The 15,938-nt window shown below is 34.2% G+C and overlaps 2 protein-coding genes across 2 annotated transcripts; both read left to right on the forward strand.

Annotated features, from left to right (window-relative positions):
• On the forward strand, positions 1-3,297 carry LOC143625792 (chromatin remodeling protein EBS-like). The gene is made up of 5 exons (XM_077096036.1): positions 1-177; positions 1,669-2,011; positions 2,100-2,168; positions 2,875-3,010; positions 3,151-3,297. Exons 1-5 carry the CDS (start codon positions 105-107, stop codon positions 3,175-3,177), a joined length of 648 nt encoding a protein of 215 aa, XP_076952151.1. The 5' UTR covers positions 1-104; the 3' UTR covers positions 3,178-3,297.
• A 4,977-nt stretch (positions 3,298-8,274) lies between these two features.
• Positions 8,275-12,145, forward strand: LOC143625793 (uncharacterized). Its single transcript, XM_077096037.1, has 4 exons — positions 8,275-8,391; positions 9,796-10,245; positions 11,053-11,347; positions 11,952-12,145. Exons 2-4 carry the CDS (start codon positions 9,802-9,804, stop codon positions 12,086-12,088), a joined length of 876 nt encoding a protein of 291 aa, XP_076952152.1. The 5' UTR covers positions 8,275-8,391; positions 9,796-9,801; the 3' UTR covers positions 12,089-12,145.
• Positions 12,146-15,938: the final 3,793 nt, after the last annotated feature.

Genomic DNA, 15,938 nt, shown 5'->3' on the forward strand with positions numbered 1-15,938 from the left:
ACAATGCCCCTAAATCTGTTGCTGTTGATCTAACGCCTCAAATCCATCCAGCAATAATCTATCAATCTGCTTTCAATTCAACAGATCTCGTATTTAGGTCAGCAATGGCGAAAACCAGACCAGGCAAGCGAGACTTGGACTCCTACACCATCAGAGGCACCAATAAAGTCGTCAGAGGTAAAACGAACCTTCATATTGCCGTTGTAATTTCTTTATTCTGGTTCAGATTTCGTTTCTAGATTTCGACATCGAGTGCTTTAGGATCTAGGGTTTAGATGATATGAAAGCCCTAATTTTTGTCAATTGAAAAACACTCTGAGCATCATTGCATGCATTTACATCTCTTGTGGATTGTTGCTTCTTGTTAGGTTTTTGCTTATCTGTGAGTGTATATTTAGGTTTGAACTGTGTAAAAGGTTCATGATATTTGTTTGTATAACAAATAATGTATCAGCTAGGGTTTATTGGTGTATTGCTACTATAATTAGAAGATATGATTTGATTGTAATATTCAGTTACAGTTTATTGCTATGTTATCACCATAATTAGAAAATATGATTTGATTGGAATTTAGTTTCCTATGTAATCTTCAGTTAGGGTTTATTGCTATATCATCACCACTATATTTAGAAGATGTGATTTGATTAGTTTTCATTGTTCTATATGACATTAAAGTCTTAGGGTTATGAGTTTGTGTGTGTAAAGTTCATTTTGGACTCTTTAAAGGTTCATCATATTTGTTTGTATATGGAGATTATATTAGTTAGGATTTATTGTTATGTCATTTACTTAATAACAACATTGGATTATTTGATTATTTCATTTGTGATTATCCTAGTTATAGTTTGTTGATGAATAGTATGTATATAGAGTTATCATTATCTGCATGGATATATGATATTAGAGCTTTAGGGTTCTTGTCTTCTTTCTCTTGTTGCCCCTCTATAAAAGTTTGTGTGTAAAGTTCATTTTGAAAAAGGGTTGAATGAGATCATTAATGCACACACACACACACATCCTAGCAACATTGTGCATTCAGTTCAATGGATTGGGGGATACTTTATTTTATGACTAGTTGTGCTAGGCTCTAGATGATCTATTTTAAGTTTGAATTCATATAAGTTATAACTTGGTCTATTATATGCCATTGCAAGTGATTGTTTTATTGCAAGACTGAAGTAATTGAATCAAATAGTAGATGGTCTACAAAGAATCTAGTATGCACATGCATATATATGTAAAAGAGATAAGCAATAACCAACTTTGATATTATCTTTATTTTGGATAATTGTCCTTATTTTCACCCATAAAAATCCAGAGACGTTCAAAAGCTTTCACAAGATCCCTCAAAACATTCCAAAGTTTTGATTTTTTCTGATCCATAGAGTATATAATAATGAAGACCCTTTATTGATTTAACTTTTTATAATTACCCCTAAATGAATTTGTTATGCTCACGCATTCTCTAAAAGCAATTTCTTAACTCGAATGATAATATTGGATTCACGCCATTTCATTTTCATTTATGAGAAACATTCATTATTGTTCATAAACATGTGATGTGCATAACATAGTTATCAGTTAGCATGGTTCACTAGTGTTTTGTTCTATACATCTTGATTTACATAAATGACACAATTAACATTATGTTTTCATGTGGTTTTGAAGTTGGGGATTCTGTTTTGATGAGATCATCTGAGAACGAAAAATCCCCATACGTGGCTCGTGTTGAGAGCATTGAGGCTGACGTTAAGGGAAATGTGAAGGTCCGAGTTAGATGGTATTACCGCCCTGAAGAATCAATTGGAGGAAGAAGACAATTTCATGGAATAAAAGAGTTATTTCTATCCGATCATTATGATAATCAAAGTGCTCACACAATTGAAGACAAATGTATTGTTCATACTTTCAAGAATTACACCAAGCTTGAAGATGTGGGACCCGAGGACTACTTTTGTCGGTTTGAGTATAAGGCTGCAACCGGAGGGTTCACTCCTGACCGTGTCGCTGTGTATGTTTTGACTTTTGTTACTGATTAAGTTCTTTATGGTGTGTGACTTTTGATTATTGTTTCATGAGTTCTGATTTGATTTTTGAAGGTATTGCAAGTGTGAGATGCCGTATAACCCTGATGACTTGATGGTGCAATGTGAAGCTTGCAAAGACTGGTATGTAAATTTCATTTCAAGAATCAGAGTTTAGTTTTGAAGTTTTGAACTTAAAATTCCAAGCCATTGGTGAGCTTAAAGGAGCTTGAGCCTAAAAATAAGCTTGCTTAATACATGAGCCTGAGCCCAAGCTTCACTTATTGAGTTTGAGCTGGCTCACAAACCCAAACGAGCTAATGACTTATGTAGTTTTTATTTAATATACTAAATATGTGTTCATATATTAAATTAATAATCATTAATAAACAGAAAATTATTATAAAAATAATTAAATTAGATATGTTATGTTATATATAAAAGTTATAATTAAAAGTTATATAAAAATAATTATTAATGTATAAAAATTAGTTTAATAAATAATAAACGAGTCAAGCCTGAGGCCTGGTGCAGAGTTCGATCTTGAAAAATTACTCATGAGGTTTACAAGAGGCACGTATCTTGTACATGAGCAAATTTTGTGCATTGGGAGGTTCTTTATATCGAAGTTTTGGATACCTGATGATAGAAACCTATATTAATTATAAAAAGTATTAGACAAACTTTACGTCTCGCATACGTGATGCCTGCACCTCACCTCGTCTCCAGAAACCCAATCGCCTCTGCGTGTCTCATGCTTTTTAAAACCCATTATTTTCAACAACTGCTTTTGTGTTTATGGTTATAGTTTTGGGCGGCATAATAGTTTGATTGGATTTTTGATTTGCAGGTATCATCCGGCTTGTTTAAACATGACTATCGAACAAGCAAAGCAGCTAGACAGCTTTATGTGTCATGAGTGTTTATCGTTAGATGGTAAGAGACCTCTTAGTAAGAGTTCTGCATCTGCTCCAGCCAATGGCAAGGTACGATTGTATTTGCAAATTTTATTTAAATTTATATCGTATTTTTGATTATTATAGTTAAAACCGAGACCAATTTATTATTTAGTTTCATGGTTTTTTGTCAAATATGTGGGGGGTGACAAGAGGATGCTGTTTTTCAGGTGGAAAACAAACGCCAGAAGAGGTGAATTTGTTTTAAGGTGCTTGAAGATGGTTGTACCATGTGTTATGGGTGTTGTACAGTACGGATGATCTTGCTCATGCCCTTGCTAAAATAATCTTGTAGTTTTAACTTTATTGAAGTGTGATCGCCTCGTAATTTGAGAATTCTTATGTTCCAACTTCGAAGTGTGGTGGTTTTGAATCTTAGGACATGATGATAAGAAGCGTGATACGAAAATATTTAGGTCTAAGGTAAGGTCAGCTAATTAATGTAACCTACTTATTAAAACAGCCTTTTCAATGAAATATTAGTGGTGAAATGATTTGTCAAACACCTATTTGATTAAAATGAGTCCTGTCAAAAATTTACGTACCAAATAATAAATACCGTGTGTATATTTATTTATTTGTGTAAAAATATCAAACTTAACCCGTACATAATAAAAATTGTGTAATTAGATTATGAATTTTCAAACCCTACCAATAACTTTGTTATTTGTAGGATTTATTGAACACAATTGCTATTTTGTGTTAAATGAATTGATGGGTAAGTTCATATATAATCGAAAACCGTTATTTCTAATAACCGGCTATGGTTTCTAACCATCTTTTTAGTGGGAAAACACTAACCGTTGTTATTTGACTAGGTTAAGTTAATATTGGTTAACCTTGTTGAAATTAACTAGTTTTGGCTAACTTGTCCTGTATGAAAATCTTTAACCAGCCCCTAATCAATGGTTAATATCGGTTACAAACCGGTTTCTACTATACCAATTAATAATTGGTTTTGGTTTTGGGTTGGTTTTGACCCGATTAACTGGTTAGAATATGCACCTCTATGTTTAACTAAACGAGTTAGTTCAAACACGAATATGTTAGGGACTTTCAGACACCCTCTTAATACGAGACCATTCTTTGAGCAATAAAATTAAGTTTGAATATATACTCTTTTACTAACCTAAACTAAACACGTATGAATAATAATTTCATATATGATTAATAAAAATTAATAAAGTATTTGAAGTAGTAAATCTTAATACGACCCTAATCCTAATTTCACATCATAGCTATTGAAATGGCAATTCAGCACAAGAGCTCCGATCAGCCATGGATCCTTGAGGCATCCACGTTCGTCACGCTTGTCTTGATCGCAATTCACGTCCTTGCATTGGTACCTCGTCAATATTAAAGTTTTTTTCATTCATTGGATCCATTTAGATCACTAATTTCTTCAACCTTTTTTTGCCATTGAAGGTTTTTGCGATTTATAAATTAGCGACGGCGAAACAGCCACCGGGGAAACCAGAAAAATTGAAGAAAGTTAATTAGGGATTTCATGTATGCAGTAAGTATTATTATTGAATAAGCATTCACAAATTTCAACTAGGGCTGCTTTTAATTTTGTTTATTCATACGTTTTACATTGGGCATGTATGGTGTTCGATGAAATGCCTCCGAGAAACATTTTGGGTGTTAGTATAATTCTGTTATGATCCTTAGCTTGATTATTGTCCACTATAAGAACCATTTAACTTGTTTGATGAGCGTGTCATGTTCGAGTTAACAAGTAACCAGTTTGTTTTTGGTTGACCTGTTTAACCATTTTGTTATTCATACTGACCTGACAATCTGTTTAACTCGTTTTAATTAAATAGGTCGACCTTCTTTACAACCAACCGACTCGATTAACACATTTACAAATTTATTACTACTCATCACCCCGTTTGACACGTTTAGATAAATAAGTTGGTCGCTCATGTTTGAGTTACACGTTTAGTCTCTCCTGTTTCATTTATTCTTCCAATTATAAGCTTTCGTTAATCAATCGAAAACGACAACTTGAAGAGGAACTACATGATAATTTGCGGTATTTGATATTTCTCTTCAACCGCAAATATCAAGATTCACATTTTGAAATTCTAAATACTTAAGTGCTTCAAATTACCTGGTTATTTATGAGATGTTTGTCAAATCTCATAAACCCTGGTTATTTTGTATTCTATTATTCAATCTCCTATTTGACTTGATTGAAATGCTTTGTGGTTTTGTAAGTTTGACAGTAACTTCTAGCATAAACTTTGCCAATGTTTGTTGAAGGGCCTCTAAGATCTGCACTTAAATGTCTACACTAATTAGCTACAAGTTGTCTATACTGACCAGAATAAAGTTTATGTTTAGACTCCCGCAAATGTAAACCAACTGACCAAGTGAAAGACAATTAAGTTGCTCAACAAATGATTGACTTTACAATGATAATATTTGAACTTGGCGTATATATTGATTAAGGCGTGGTCAACGTATATGACTATTTCTAGATATAATTATGCGATTCAGAGTTCAAGTCTCATTATAGACAATGACCTAATATAAAGATTAATGTACGAGTTCTTCGAATATCTCATACAACTTACTTGGGTTGAAGTTGCTAGCAACTCATTGGAGATCAAAAGTCTTGCAAAGTGCATATACGTATAGAGGAAGTCAGGAAACCGTATTGGTTTCTAATAAAATACTCTTTCTAAGATCAAACTTATATGTTGTTTTGCTGGAAACAACCTGCGGGTAATTCTATTTTGATTTTAAACTCCATGTACCTAGATGACTAGATCATTGATGATTAATTATAAAGATAACTTTAAATCGTTATTTTCTTGTTTCTTTGTACCTAAAGCTACCATTAAAGCAACCGCACATGATTTAAATGTTTTTTTAAACAAATTGTAGTTAGGAGCGTTCACAATGAAATCCTCATCTACATTCATATAATTAACTAAAATAAGATTTATTCATAAAATTTTGTATGCGTTTTAAAACACTTCACATCAATTTCCCCATGTATATTCTTACAACAATATTTAGCTTGACGTCTCTAAAAATCACATTTACATATCATCTTTATAAGATCCATCACCCATATCTATTATATTTAGCTTGATGCCTTAGACTCCTAAAAATCACATTTACGTATCATATTTATAAAGATCCATCATTATTAGAAGAACGATCAATTTTGTAAAGTCTTTTAAGTCAGAATTTCCAATAAAAAAAGTCACAATCTCGTTTTATAAAAATGAGTCACATTATTTTATGTTGTGCCGTAACAATTAAAATAAACCATAATTCACATGGATGGCCTCATGACCCGTATAAAGTTGACCTAGGGACATACAATATCCCCACCTAGCTTCCACTATCGAATAAATAAAATTTAATACGCAAGCCAAACCAACAAAATATATGAGGAAAAATAAATTAGAAAATAGCACGAAACAAATCATTAGCATAGTTATCATTATCACTGTGTTTCAACTTTAGTGGATTTGAAATATACTGCCCTCCATTCTGGCTATCTTTAATGGTATCATATATGTGAGGAAAAAGTTCTCTCACTTTATGCCATCTTTAATGGTCTTACATGTGGTGTGTGGCACGGGAAACATCACGCCACTCCACTGTGACTATACGCGTAACCGACTGCGCTATCACACTATGACTGTAGGAGTAACCCGTGGATTGTGAGCATGGTCACACTGTCACAGACTTGGAGCATGAAAATTTTACCGTAAAGCAAATTAACATCACCCCCCCTAATACCAAGGATACATGTTTATATAAACAGGCAATGGCTATTGAGTTACATTTAAATTTAAATTATAAATGAGTACTTGTCCAACCTTTTTTTTTTCTCATGATGTAAACTTTTATAACCAACCAAACAAATACCCAATAGGGCAACCTTCACAACCCAGAGAGAAGCCACTAAGACTACTTTTATTGGTGACCTCTTAGGAGGTCATGACACTATTTAAGGAATAAATAAAAATATTAAATCATGTTCACATTATAACCCGAGTTGCAACCCCAACCTAGGTCACAACCCATATTTTAATTAAATATTCTTTTGTTTTCTTTCCAACAATTTGTTTTTTATATAATTTGAGAGTTTTATTTAATAATTTATATTATTTGACTTATTTCAAAAATCTAAAAACATAGTCTTGTTTAATTTATTTTTATGAATATTTCGATATCATTTTTATTAGAAACGGAGCACTTTTTAAAATATGTATTTTTTAATATTATTATATATAAAATTTTGTTTTTTTTAATAGTTGTAAAAATTCAAGGTTTTTTAATAGAATTTTGATATTATCTTTTTTAATGATTTTTATACTTAAATAATATTGTTTAAAAAATAAATATTTTTATTAATTTTACTAAATTTTATAGAATAAATTAAAAGCTAATAAGATATATGTATTAAAATAATTGATTTGGGTGGGTTGTGAATAAAAGTGAAAAACTGGTTTGGGTTAGGTTGTGTAGATGAAAGAGAGAGAAATTAATTTTTTATTAAGAAGTTGAGTTGGGTTAGGTTGTGAATAAAGATAGTCTAACAAGAAAAAAAAAACAAAGCGAACTACATGAACGAAAATTTAGACCAATTCAACCAATATATACCTCTATGTTTTGACATATGTTTGAATCAATAGAATCTAAAAAACTTGATATCCCCAATTAACTTTTCGATCTTAACCTCTTTTCCTTTAAAAGAATTTTTCGTTCCCACCTTCCATAGTCTCCAACAAGGAATGATTATAATAGGTTTATGTTAATTAATATTATTTTATAACGTTTTAATTAATAGTTAGTGTATAATAGGTTTATGTTTATAAAATTTTTTAAGGTCGTTTATGATCATATCATATATATTAAGGCTTGTATGTCATTTCCAAAACTCAAGGATAACTGTTGTAACTTCTCTAAAAAAATGTATCATTAGCAATTAGTATCCATTTATCTATCACCTTAAGTCAACATTCCACAAATCACAAAACACATCAATGGCGGAACAGAGACAACCGCTACTAGCAATCAACAAGTCAAAGTCAAACTACTGGATCATCAACACTCTTGAATCCACCACCTTCTCATGGATCTTCATCGGTGAATCCAATTCAAACCCTTGGAAATCAGCTATTTCATATATAATCTTCTTCATCTTCACAATCGGAGTTCCGATACTGTCACATATTGTATACCAATGCAACGATTGTGACGACGACCATCGCCGGCCGTTCGATTTGATCGTGCAGCTGTCGTTATCGGTTTGTGCGACTCTTTCGTTTCTTAACTTGTCAACGTTTGCTCGGAAATACGGTCTCCGGCGGTTCTTGTTTCTCGATAAGTTGCCGGATGTTAGCGTTAAAGTCCGCGATGGATATTCCGATCAGCTTCATGTAAGTTTCCTATCTCTTAAATCATTTTATTTAATAAAAATGACATTAGTGTCACTTTTGGTGGATTATGACAATGAAAGATTTGAGCCAGGCTTTTGTGAGGTTGTATGTTCGAATCCCGAGCCACCTTGATGAGAGTTTGTGCATCGCTTGTTAAGTGGTAGCCAACTGTATGGTTTCTTGGAGAGACGCCCAAGCCAAACTGAAGCCAGCTTGGATCCGGTTAAGACAACAGGCTGGCCAGAGTGGAGCAACGAGACTCTTCAATTTGAGAAGGGTGCTGGTCTAAATACACAAGAAAGTCTTCATTCTAAAAAAATACTCATTTGGGCTTGTAGGAGCTCGACTTGAGCTCATTTGTTAAACGAGCCTCAATAAACTCGAACATGGCTCGTTTAAGCTTGGATCAAAACAAGTATTTACAAACCGATTTCTAGTATGTCACTAGTAATTTGACTCATTTGAACCTTTTTGTAATCAATTTATTTAAACAAGTCAAACGAAAATATAAGTTGGTTGGTGAGTTGTAATGAAGTTGTAAACATCTTATAATGGTTACTTAAACAAGTTGTAAACAGGGTGAACGTACAAAAGTATATATTTTAAATATTTTATAAACGGGTTAAAAGGGTCGTAACGTGTTTTCTGTTGGAGGGCAGGTTGGGTGAGGTGAACGTTGACCGGTGGGATTAAGCCATCTGTTTCTCCTTTTATTTAATGAGCCACTTGCGTAACCTCAGACGAACCAAATTAGTACACGACGAGGATGTTGTAAAATATAAAACGTTGGAATTGGAATATTTCTTTTTCAAATCAAAGTTTAAAACAGACCAAAGAAATAAGGAGGACTCTATTAACTTTTTTGTTTTTTTGTTAAATTTGTTCTTTATTATTTTTTTTCAAAATATGCTACTGATAAAACCTTTCTTAAAGTATTTATTTGTTTATTTTTTTTAATTTTTTTAGAATTTCTCTTTTTTAAAAAGCTTAACGTTTCATAACAATAATTCAAAAAAGAATTGATTTGGGTCACCTAAATGTTGCCCTCTATATGATATATGCCGGAAACAGGCCAAAGAACACGAACATGAAACTTGATCTCAACCAAGATCGACACTCTCTTTCTATTATTTTTGACACAAATTACATAGTCCTAATCTATTTATATTAATATCTTTCTAAATATGTTAGGACTCAAACTCGTAACTTTTAGACTAGATAAACTTACAATTAGATCAAACTATTAAACCGATTAGCATACTAATAAATTAATCATACCTTTTGACTCTTACCGACGATTAACTTTCAATACTAAGCGTAATCAAACGGGTCCAAATTTTCTTTGGTATTTATTTAGTGCGGGTCAAACTAAGATATTGACCACATGACTGTTTATATATGCAGAGATCAATGAAGCTACTGTGTTCATTCATTATTCCATGTTTTGTTGCTGACTGCGCTTACAAGATCTGGTGGTTCAGTTCTGTTGGAAACCAAATACCCAACATTTCCAACATTTACATAAGCCACACATTAGCTTGTGTTCTGCTTTTGTCCTCTTGGTTATACAGAACATCACTCTTCTTTCTTGTGTGTGTTCTGTTCAAGTTAACATGCGGGCTACAAATACTTAGGTTTCAGGATTTTGCTAAAGTGTTCGAGAGACAAGCCGATGTGGGATCCATCTTGAGAGAACACCTTGCCATTAGAAGAACTCTCCGTGTTATTAGCCGCAGGTTTCGTGTGTTTATTTTGTCGACTTTGGTTCTTGTTACCGCCAGTCAGTTTGCTTCTCTGCTTGTTACAACTAAGTCCGGGTCGCTTGTTAATGTTTCCACTGCTGGAGAACTTGCGGTAAAGTTTATTTATTTATTTAAATCTATGTGATTAGTCAGAGCTGGCAAAGCATGTCGTGTTGTGATAAAATGGCCATGTTTATGTTTAACTAAACGTGTCATTTACTTAAATACTGACATGAACATTCTTAATAAGCACATTACATGACAAGTCACGTTTAACATTATTACTGACATGACTCAGCTAGCGCGGTTAATAAATATAAGACATAACTAATATGATAAAATAAAAGTTACTAGAAGTTATAATGCATAAAATTTATAATGAACTACATTAGCTATTTTTTTGAACGGCATAAATTGCATTAGTTGGTTGAGGGAGGGAATTTAATTATGATGTATTTAATTGTTTATAAATATAACTATAAATAGTTTTGAAAAACGGGTCAATGAGTCGTGTTTACCTGTTAGCCCATTTAACTTTGTGTCGAGTCATGTCATATTAATAGGCTGTTTCATAGTTTGTCAACTATAAATTTAAAGTTATTATTGATTTGTGTATTACTCTACCTCTATCGGAACCAAATGGGCAACATTCAAAAGTTTTGATCAAAATGTACCCATGACCTATTGGTCTAGCGGTATAGTGTCCCTCCCTTACAAATATGAGGCTGCGGGTTCAAATCGTTGTAAGTGCAAGGTAAAGGTGGAATTTGAAACAACTTGAACGGGCCAGGCTGGCCAAACACACTTGGTTCATTCCAAAAGGCTTAATCCTCGTACGCTGTTTTAATTTTTAAGTTTAATCATCATCATCATCATCATCATCATCATAATAATAAGTTTGGGTTTTGATATGTTGCAGCTGTGCTCATTGACCCTCGTGAGTGGTTTATGTATATGCTTACGCAGTGCTGCAAAGATTACACACAAAGCTCAATCTGTGACGAGTTTGGGAGCCAAATGGCATACCTGTGCCACCATTGACTCGTTTGAGAATGTGGGTCCCACTGAAGAGACCCCCGTGGCTAACGCTAATAACCATTTCAACGCACATATGGATTCAGACATGGATGAAGGAGAGGAAGATGAGTTGGACAATACAAAACTGGTTCCGGTTTATAGGGACACAATCTCATACCAGAAGAGACAAGCTTTAGGTGAGAAGCTCGGCTCGTTTATTATTATTTAACCAATTGTTTATATTTATTATTTTATATATTATTTTTAACATACTTAAATATAATTATTTTTATTATGTGATATGCATAATTATATTAAATTTAAAAATATTATATTTATATAATAGGCACACGGGCCTACACAAGCACGGTATATGAAGCTCTGGCTCGGACTTGTTTATTAAACTAGCTTATTTTTAGGCTTGATCTCGTTTAAACCCGACCTGATTCGAGCTTTTAGCGAACCTATCTTGAGTAGCTCAAGCGCAGCTTGGATAATTTACACCCTATTTCACGAGTGGCTTGACTTGTTTAAACAGTGAGTCAAGTCTATGCATGCCAACTGACCGCATAGAAAAACATAAAACCTCCTATATAAGAAAAACAAAAGCTGGACTATTTTTTTTTCAGCCATCTAGTTCTAATAATCATAACTAACACATTATTCAATAGCTATTAGTAGTTGATATAAAAAAACATTTTCATGTCAAAACAACCCGACCCGACCCGACCTGACCTGATCTGACCTGGCCTGACCTGTTATCCCACCTGACTGTTTTGTGTTTTTTTTGGTTTCGTGCAGCGACTTATTTTGAGAACAGCAGATCTGGAATTGCTGTGTTTGGATTCATGTTGGATAGAATGTCACTACGCATGATCTTCGCGGTTGAAATGTCACTCACTCTTTGGTTGCTTAAGAAAACAATCAATTTCTCTTAAATCGTATTTCTACGGTTCTACCTAAAATGCCAAGTTATTGCCACTTGGCATCCTGTGATTGGTGCGGAATAGTTTGATATATTGTCTGCTTGGCCTCCTGCTTAGTGCTTATGGTACACATTGGCATGCTACAATGTCAAGTAACCGAAGTTGTCATCTTTTATTTAAGATTTCGCCTTGGTGCCCCGTGGACTATTGGGGGATAGTGCATGGTGTTCTAGGATTAGAGAAGATGTGAGCTACCGTTTAGGAATACTAACTTAGAGCGTCCAAAACAGATCTATATTGTTTAAGAATTGAATGCGTTAGTTAAAATCTAGCGTTACGAATGAAATATATAAACCTAGAGAGACTGGACTAGATTAAAGAAAAAATACATTTTATGTAAAAGTTTACAAATTTTAGGGATTAGATGCAAACAAGTGAAATATATAGGGGTTAAATGGTAAAAAACTAAACTTGTTTAAACCTAAAAACCTAAAAAAAATTTACAACTGTCACAAGTCAGCCTCTATCTTCTTCTTCCTACAGCTCTAGCGTCGGAATCTCTGCCGGAATATGCTACAAGTTCGCTATTTGGTTGCCAAGTATTATGCAACGGCACATGACGCTAATGGAAACGTCCCTGGAATGATTTTGGGCCCGTCCCCATTAACTGGATTCGTTTAGGAAACGTTTCCAACGCGTTTCCGTCCCCGGGGCGGGTACTGCATCATTAGAGTCGTCCCCATGCTTCATAGCTACCAACCTAGATCACAACTCAATTTTTTGCCACATGGCAAAATACTGTTGGCTTGGTATTTATTTCTTTTTTATGTTTTCATTCTAAACGATTACTATTGTGAAACCAGCCTAATAGCATAAGAATATGAGAAAGAGATGTAGGGAGATAGAGAGAGATTTCATTAATTAGATGTAGAATACAATAAGATACAGTAGAAAATTATATAGGGATGGGAAAACTTGGAGAAGAAGCCAAATCTATTTTAGGTGTTGATAACCATAATAATTATTATTCATAACACTCCCCCTTGGTTATCAACTTCATACGCTTCGGGATGCTGCCTCGTTAAAAACCTTGCTAGAAAAACCCAGTGGGACAAAACCATAGCTAAGGGAAAAAGAGTGCAGCGCGTATTGTTTCCCCCTGATTTATATATCCGTTAAAATGATAAATATTAATCTTCTGTGAAAGCTTCAAAACTTTTATACTCAATCATTAGTGTCTTCGTCCCTTGACAAACGAATTGTTAAGTTGAACAATGTTGCATGATCTTCACGTGAAAACTTTTATTGTGTCATCTCGTAACCATAGACTATTGTATTGATACCATGTTGTGTTTCTCTGCGTGATAAGACTAACAAAACTTGTTTTGATAGGTTAGTAAAATATAAATGCATATCTTTCATACCTGAAATATATGTTTTAACCCATTCTGATGTCTCCTAGCTAGACATATGCCGATAAATATAAATAAAGAAAATAATAATCTTACATAGCTAACAATATGATATTATACACTTATGCATTTAATTGTGGTATTTCCGAACTAATAATAGTTCGTATTCAGGTAGGAAATGATATTAGAGTGCATTGTTGGACATCCTTTAACATCCTCAAAGAATAAATCTTGTCTTTGGTAAAATGTCTCAGCATCTTTTAAATACACTTTGATGGATTGAATATAATTACACATATACTCGAACTGCAGGTCGAGCAATAATCACATCATGTCAAGGTATTTCAAAAATTATCCTTCTAAAAGTTCTGCAGTTTTTCTTGATAATGTGTACATCATCACTGTAAACTGTGATTGTATGAACTTTTAAAAGTAAAATTTTGATAAAAGTATTGCTAATTACATCCAACTTATCTCCCTCTTTATCAAAATATTTCCTGATTGTACGTGCCACGCTGAATCCGACTATTTAGTCCATATGCAATATCTTAACCTTGTAGAACATTTACTGATGCTTTCATGCCGATGCTTAGGCGTTTTCTGTGACATCTGCCCCGATCCGACCCGACCCAGGTACCCGTTTCTCTGACCCGATCTCTCTTTTATTATTTAATATTTATACTTATATTTTACTTTTAATAATAATATATATTTTCCTTCCCGCCTCTTTCTCTCTCTTTCTTTCCGCCGTCCCGTCCCTCTTCCTTCTCTCTTTCCGCCTTCTTTTCCCTCTTGTCGCCGTCCCGCCCTTACGCCTTGTTTCCCTCTTCTCTTTGCTTGTCCTTTGGTTCTTCCCGCCTAAGGATGTCTGCAGCTCCACGCGCCAGACTCCTTACATGGAAGCCTGCGTGAAGACATCTTGTTCCTGCGATGCGTGAAGAGAACTCTTCTCGCAGCGCGCTAAGAATGCATGTTCTTCCCGCAATGCGCTAAGAATGTATGTTCTTCCCGCGATGCGCTTAGAATTCTTGTTCTTCACGCAGCACGCTAAGGATTTGTGATTCTTCCCGCAGTGCGCTAAGGATTGTTGTGCCAGCCTTCGCGCTCGCGCACTCAGCCTTCCCGCGCTTAACCCTTGTATCTTCTGTTTATTCCAGCCTGTATGCTTTTGTGTTGTCTTATCTTCTGTGCTGTTGACCTAACCTATCTAATGTCTGAATAGTTACTTTCGGCGCAGCATGCGTACCAACCCCCATTGGTTGGTAGAAAAAGTGACTGACATTATCTTTTGAGATCTGCTTTTGCCATGCTTGACCAGTACCTTTATCTGACCCGCCATGCCTGTTACTGTTCCCTGTCAGCTTTATCTTGCCCCCTGCAGCTGCCATATCTTTTGATATCTTTTGCTTTTGGAATCTTTTGCTTTTTGAGATCTTTTCCCCTTTTCTAGGGATTATGTCTCCTAGGGTTTTTCTATAAATAATAATAATATTTCATAACACATCACACACAAAACACTTAATCTCTCCTGTTCTCTTGCTCCTTGCTCTCTCTGCCGTCTTCCTCTCTGCCTCCGTCTTCCTCCTTGTTCTTCCTGCTTTTCCGGTAATATATATTATAATTTACTTATTAATTATGCTAACTTATAATCAAGACTTAAAACAAATCATTAAAACAATAATCTTATTTATAGGTTAACTTGTGCTTGTTTAAAGTTGGTTCTTGCTTTATCTATCACCGCATCGTTTATCATGTGAGTTATCTCGTATCTAATCCCTTTTTATTTTAAATGCTTTGGGATGTTCATGTGTTCATACAAAACTTGAGTCTTAAACTTGTTTATGAACTTTAGTCGCGCAGTATCCCATGTGTTGAGGACGTTTACTTGGCTGTTTATTTGTATGTGTGTATCATTAACCGCTTTGTTCGGCCTATTCCGCAGTTCCGTTGGTACCATTAGTTGAACACGGGAGACCTATCGTTTACGGTTTTCTTTGTTTACACTTGCACAGATGTTTTCTCGTTTTTATGCTCAATTGGGAGCATGGATTGAACTATGATCTATGAACTATCTTAGGCTTGATCACAATCTGATTACACCCTTGTTAAACTCTAGACATACACGTGTTGCGCGCAGATTTACTGTGATTATCTATGATTATCTATTAAACTTGATTTCTCACCAACACGCAAGTGTTTGACGTTTATTTTAACACATGTTCAGGTTTGCAGTAGCTGTTTTGGGAGCTTAAGGACACGTAGGAAGTTCTTTATTTTGGACCTAGATTAAAATGTATCAAGACAAGTTTTCGCTGTTCGAATATTATGATTTATAATATATTAATTTATGTTGTTTTAAGTTCTCTTGTTTACGTTGCGTATGCGCGAATGAATGTATTTATTAAATATTGACACCCAATAGTGTCACGAGTAATGAAACAATATGTGGC

This window comes from Bidens hawaiensis, unplaced genomic scaffold, assembly GCF_021521415.1.
Source record: "Bidens hawaiensis isolate Kalapana, Puna unplaced genomic scaffold, B.hawaiensis_p1.1 tig00004242_1, whole genome shotgun sequence".
Classification (NCBI taxonomy): Eukaryota; Viridiplantae; Streptophyta; class Magnoliopsida; order Asterales; family Asteraceae; genus Bidens; species Bidens hawaiensis.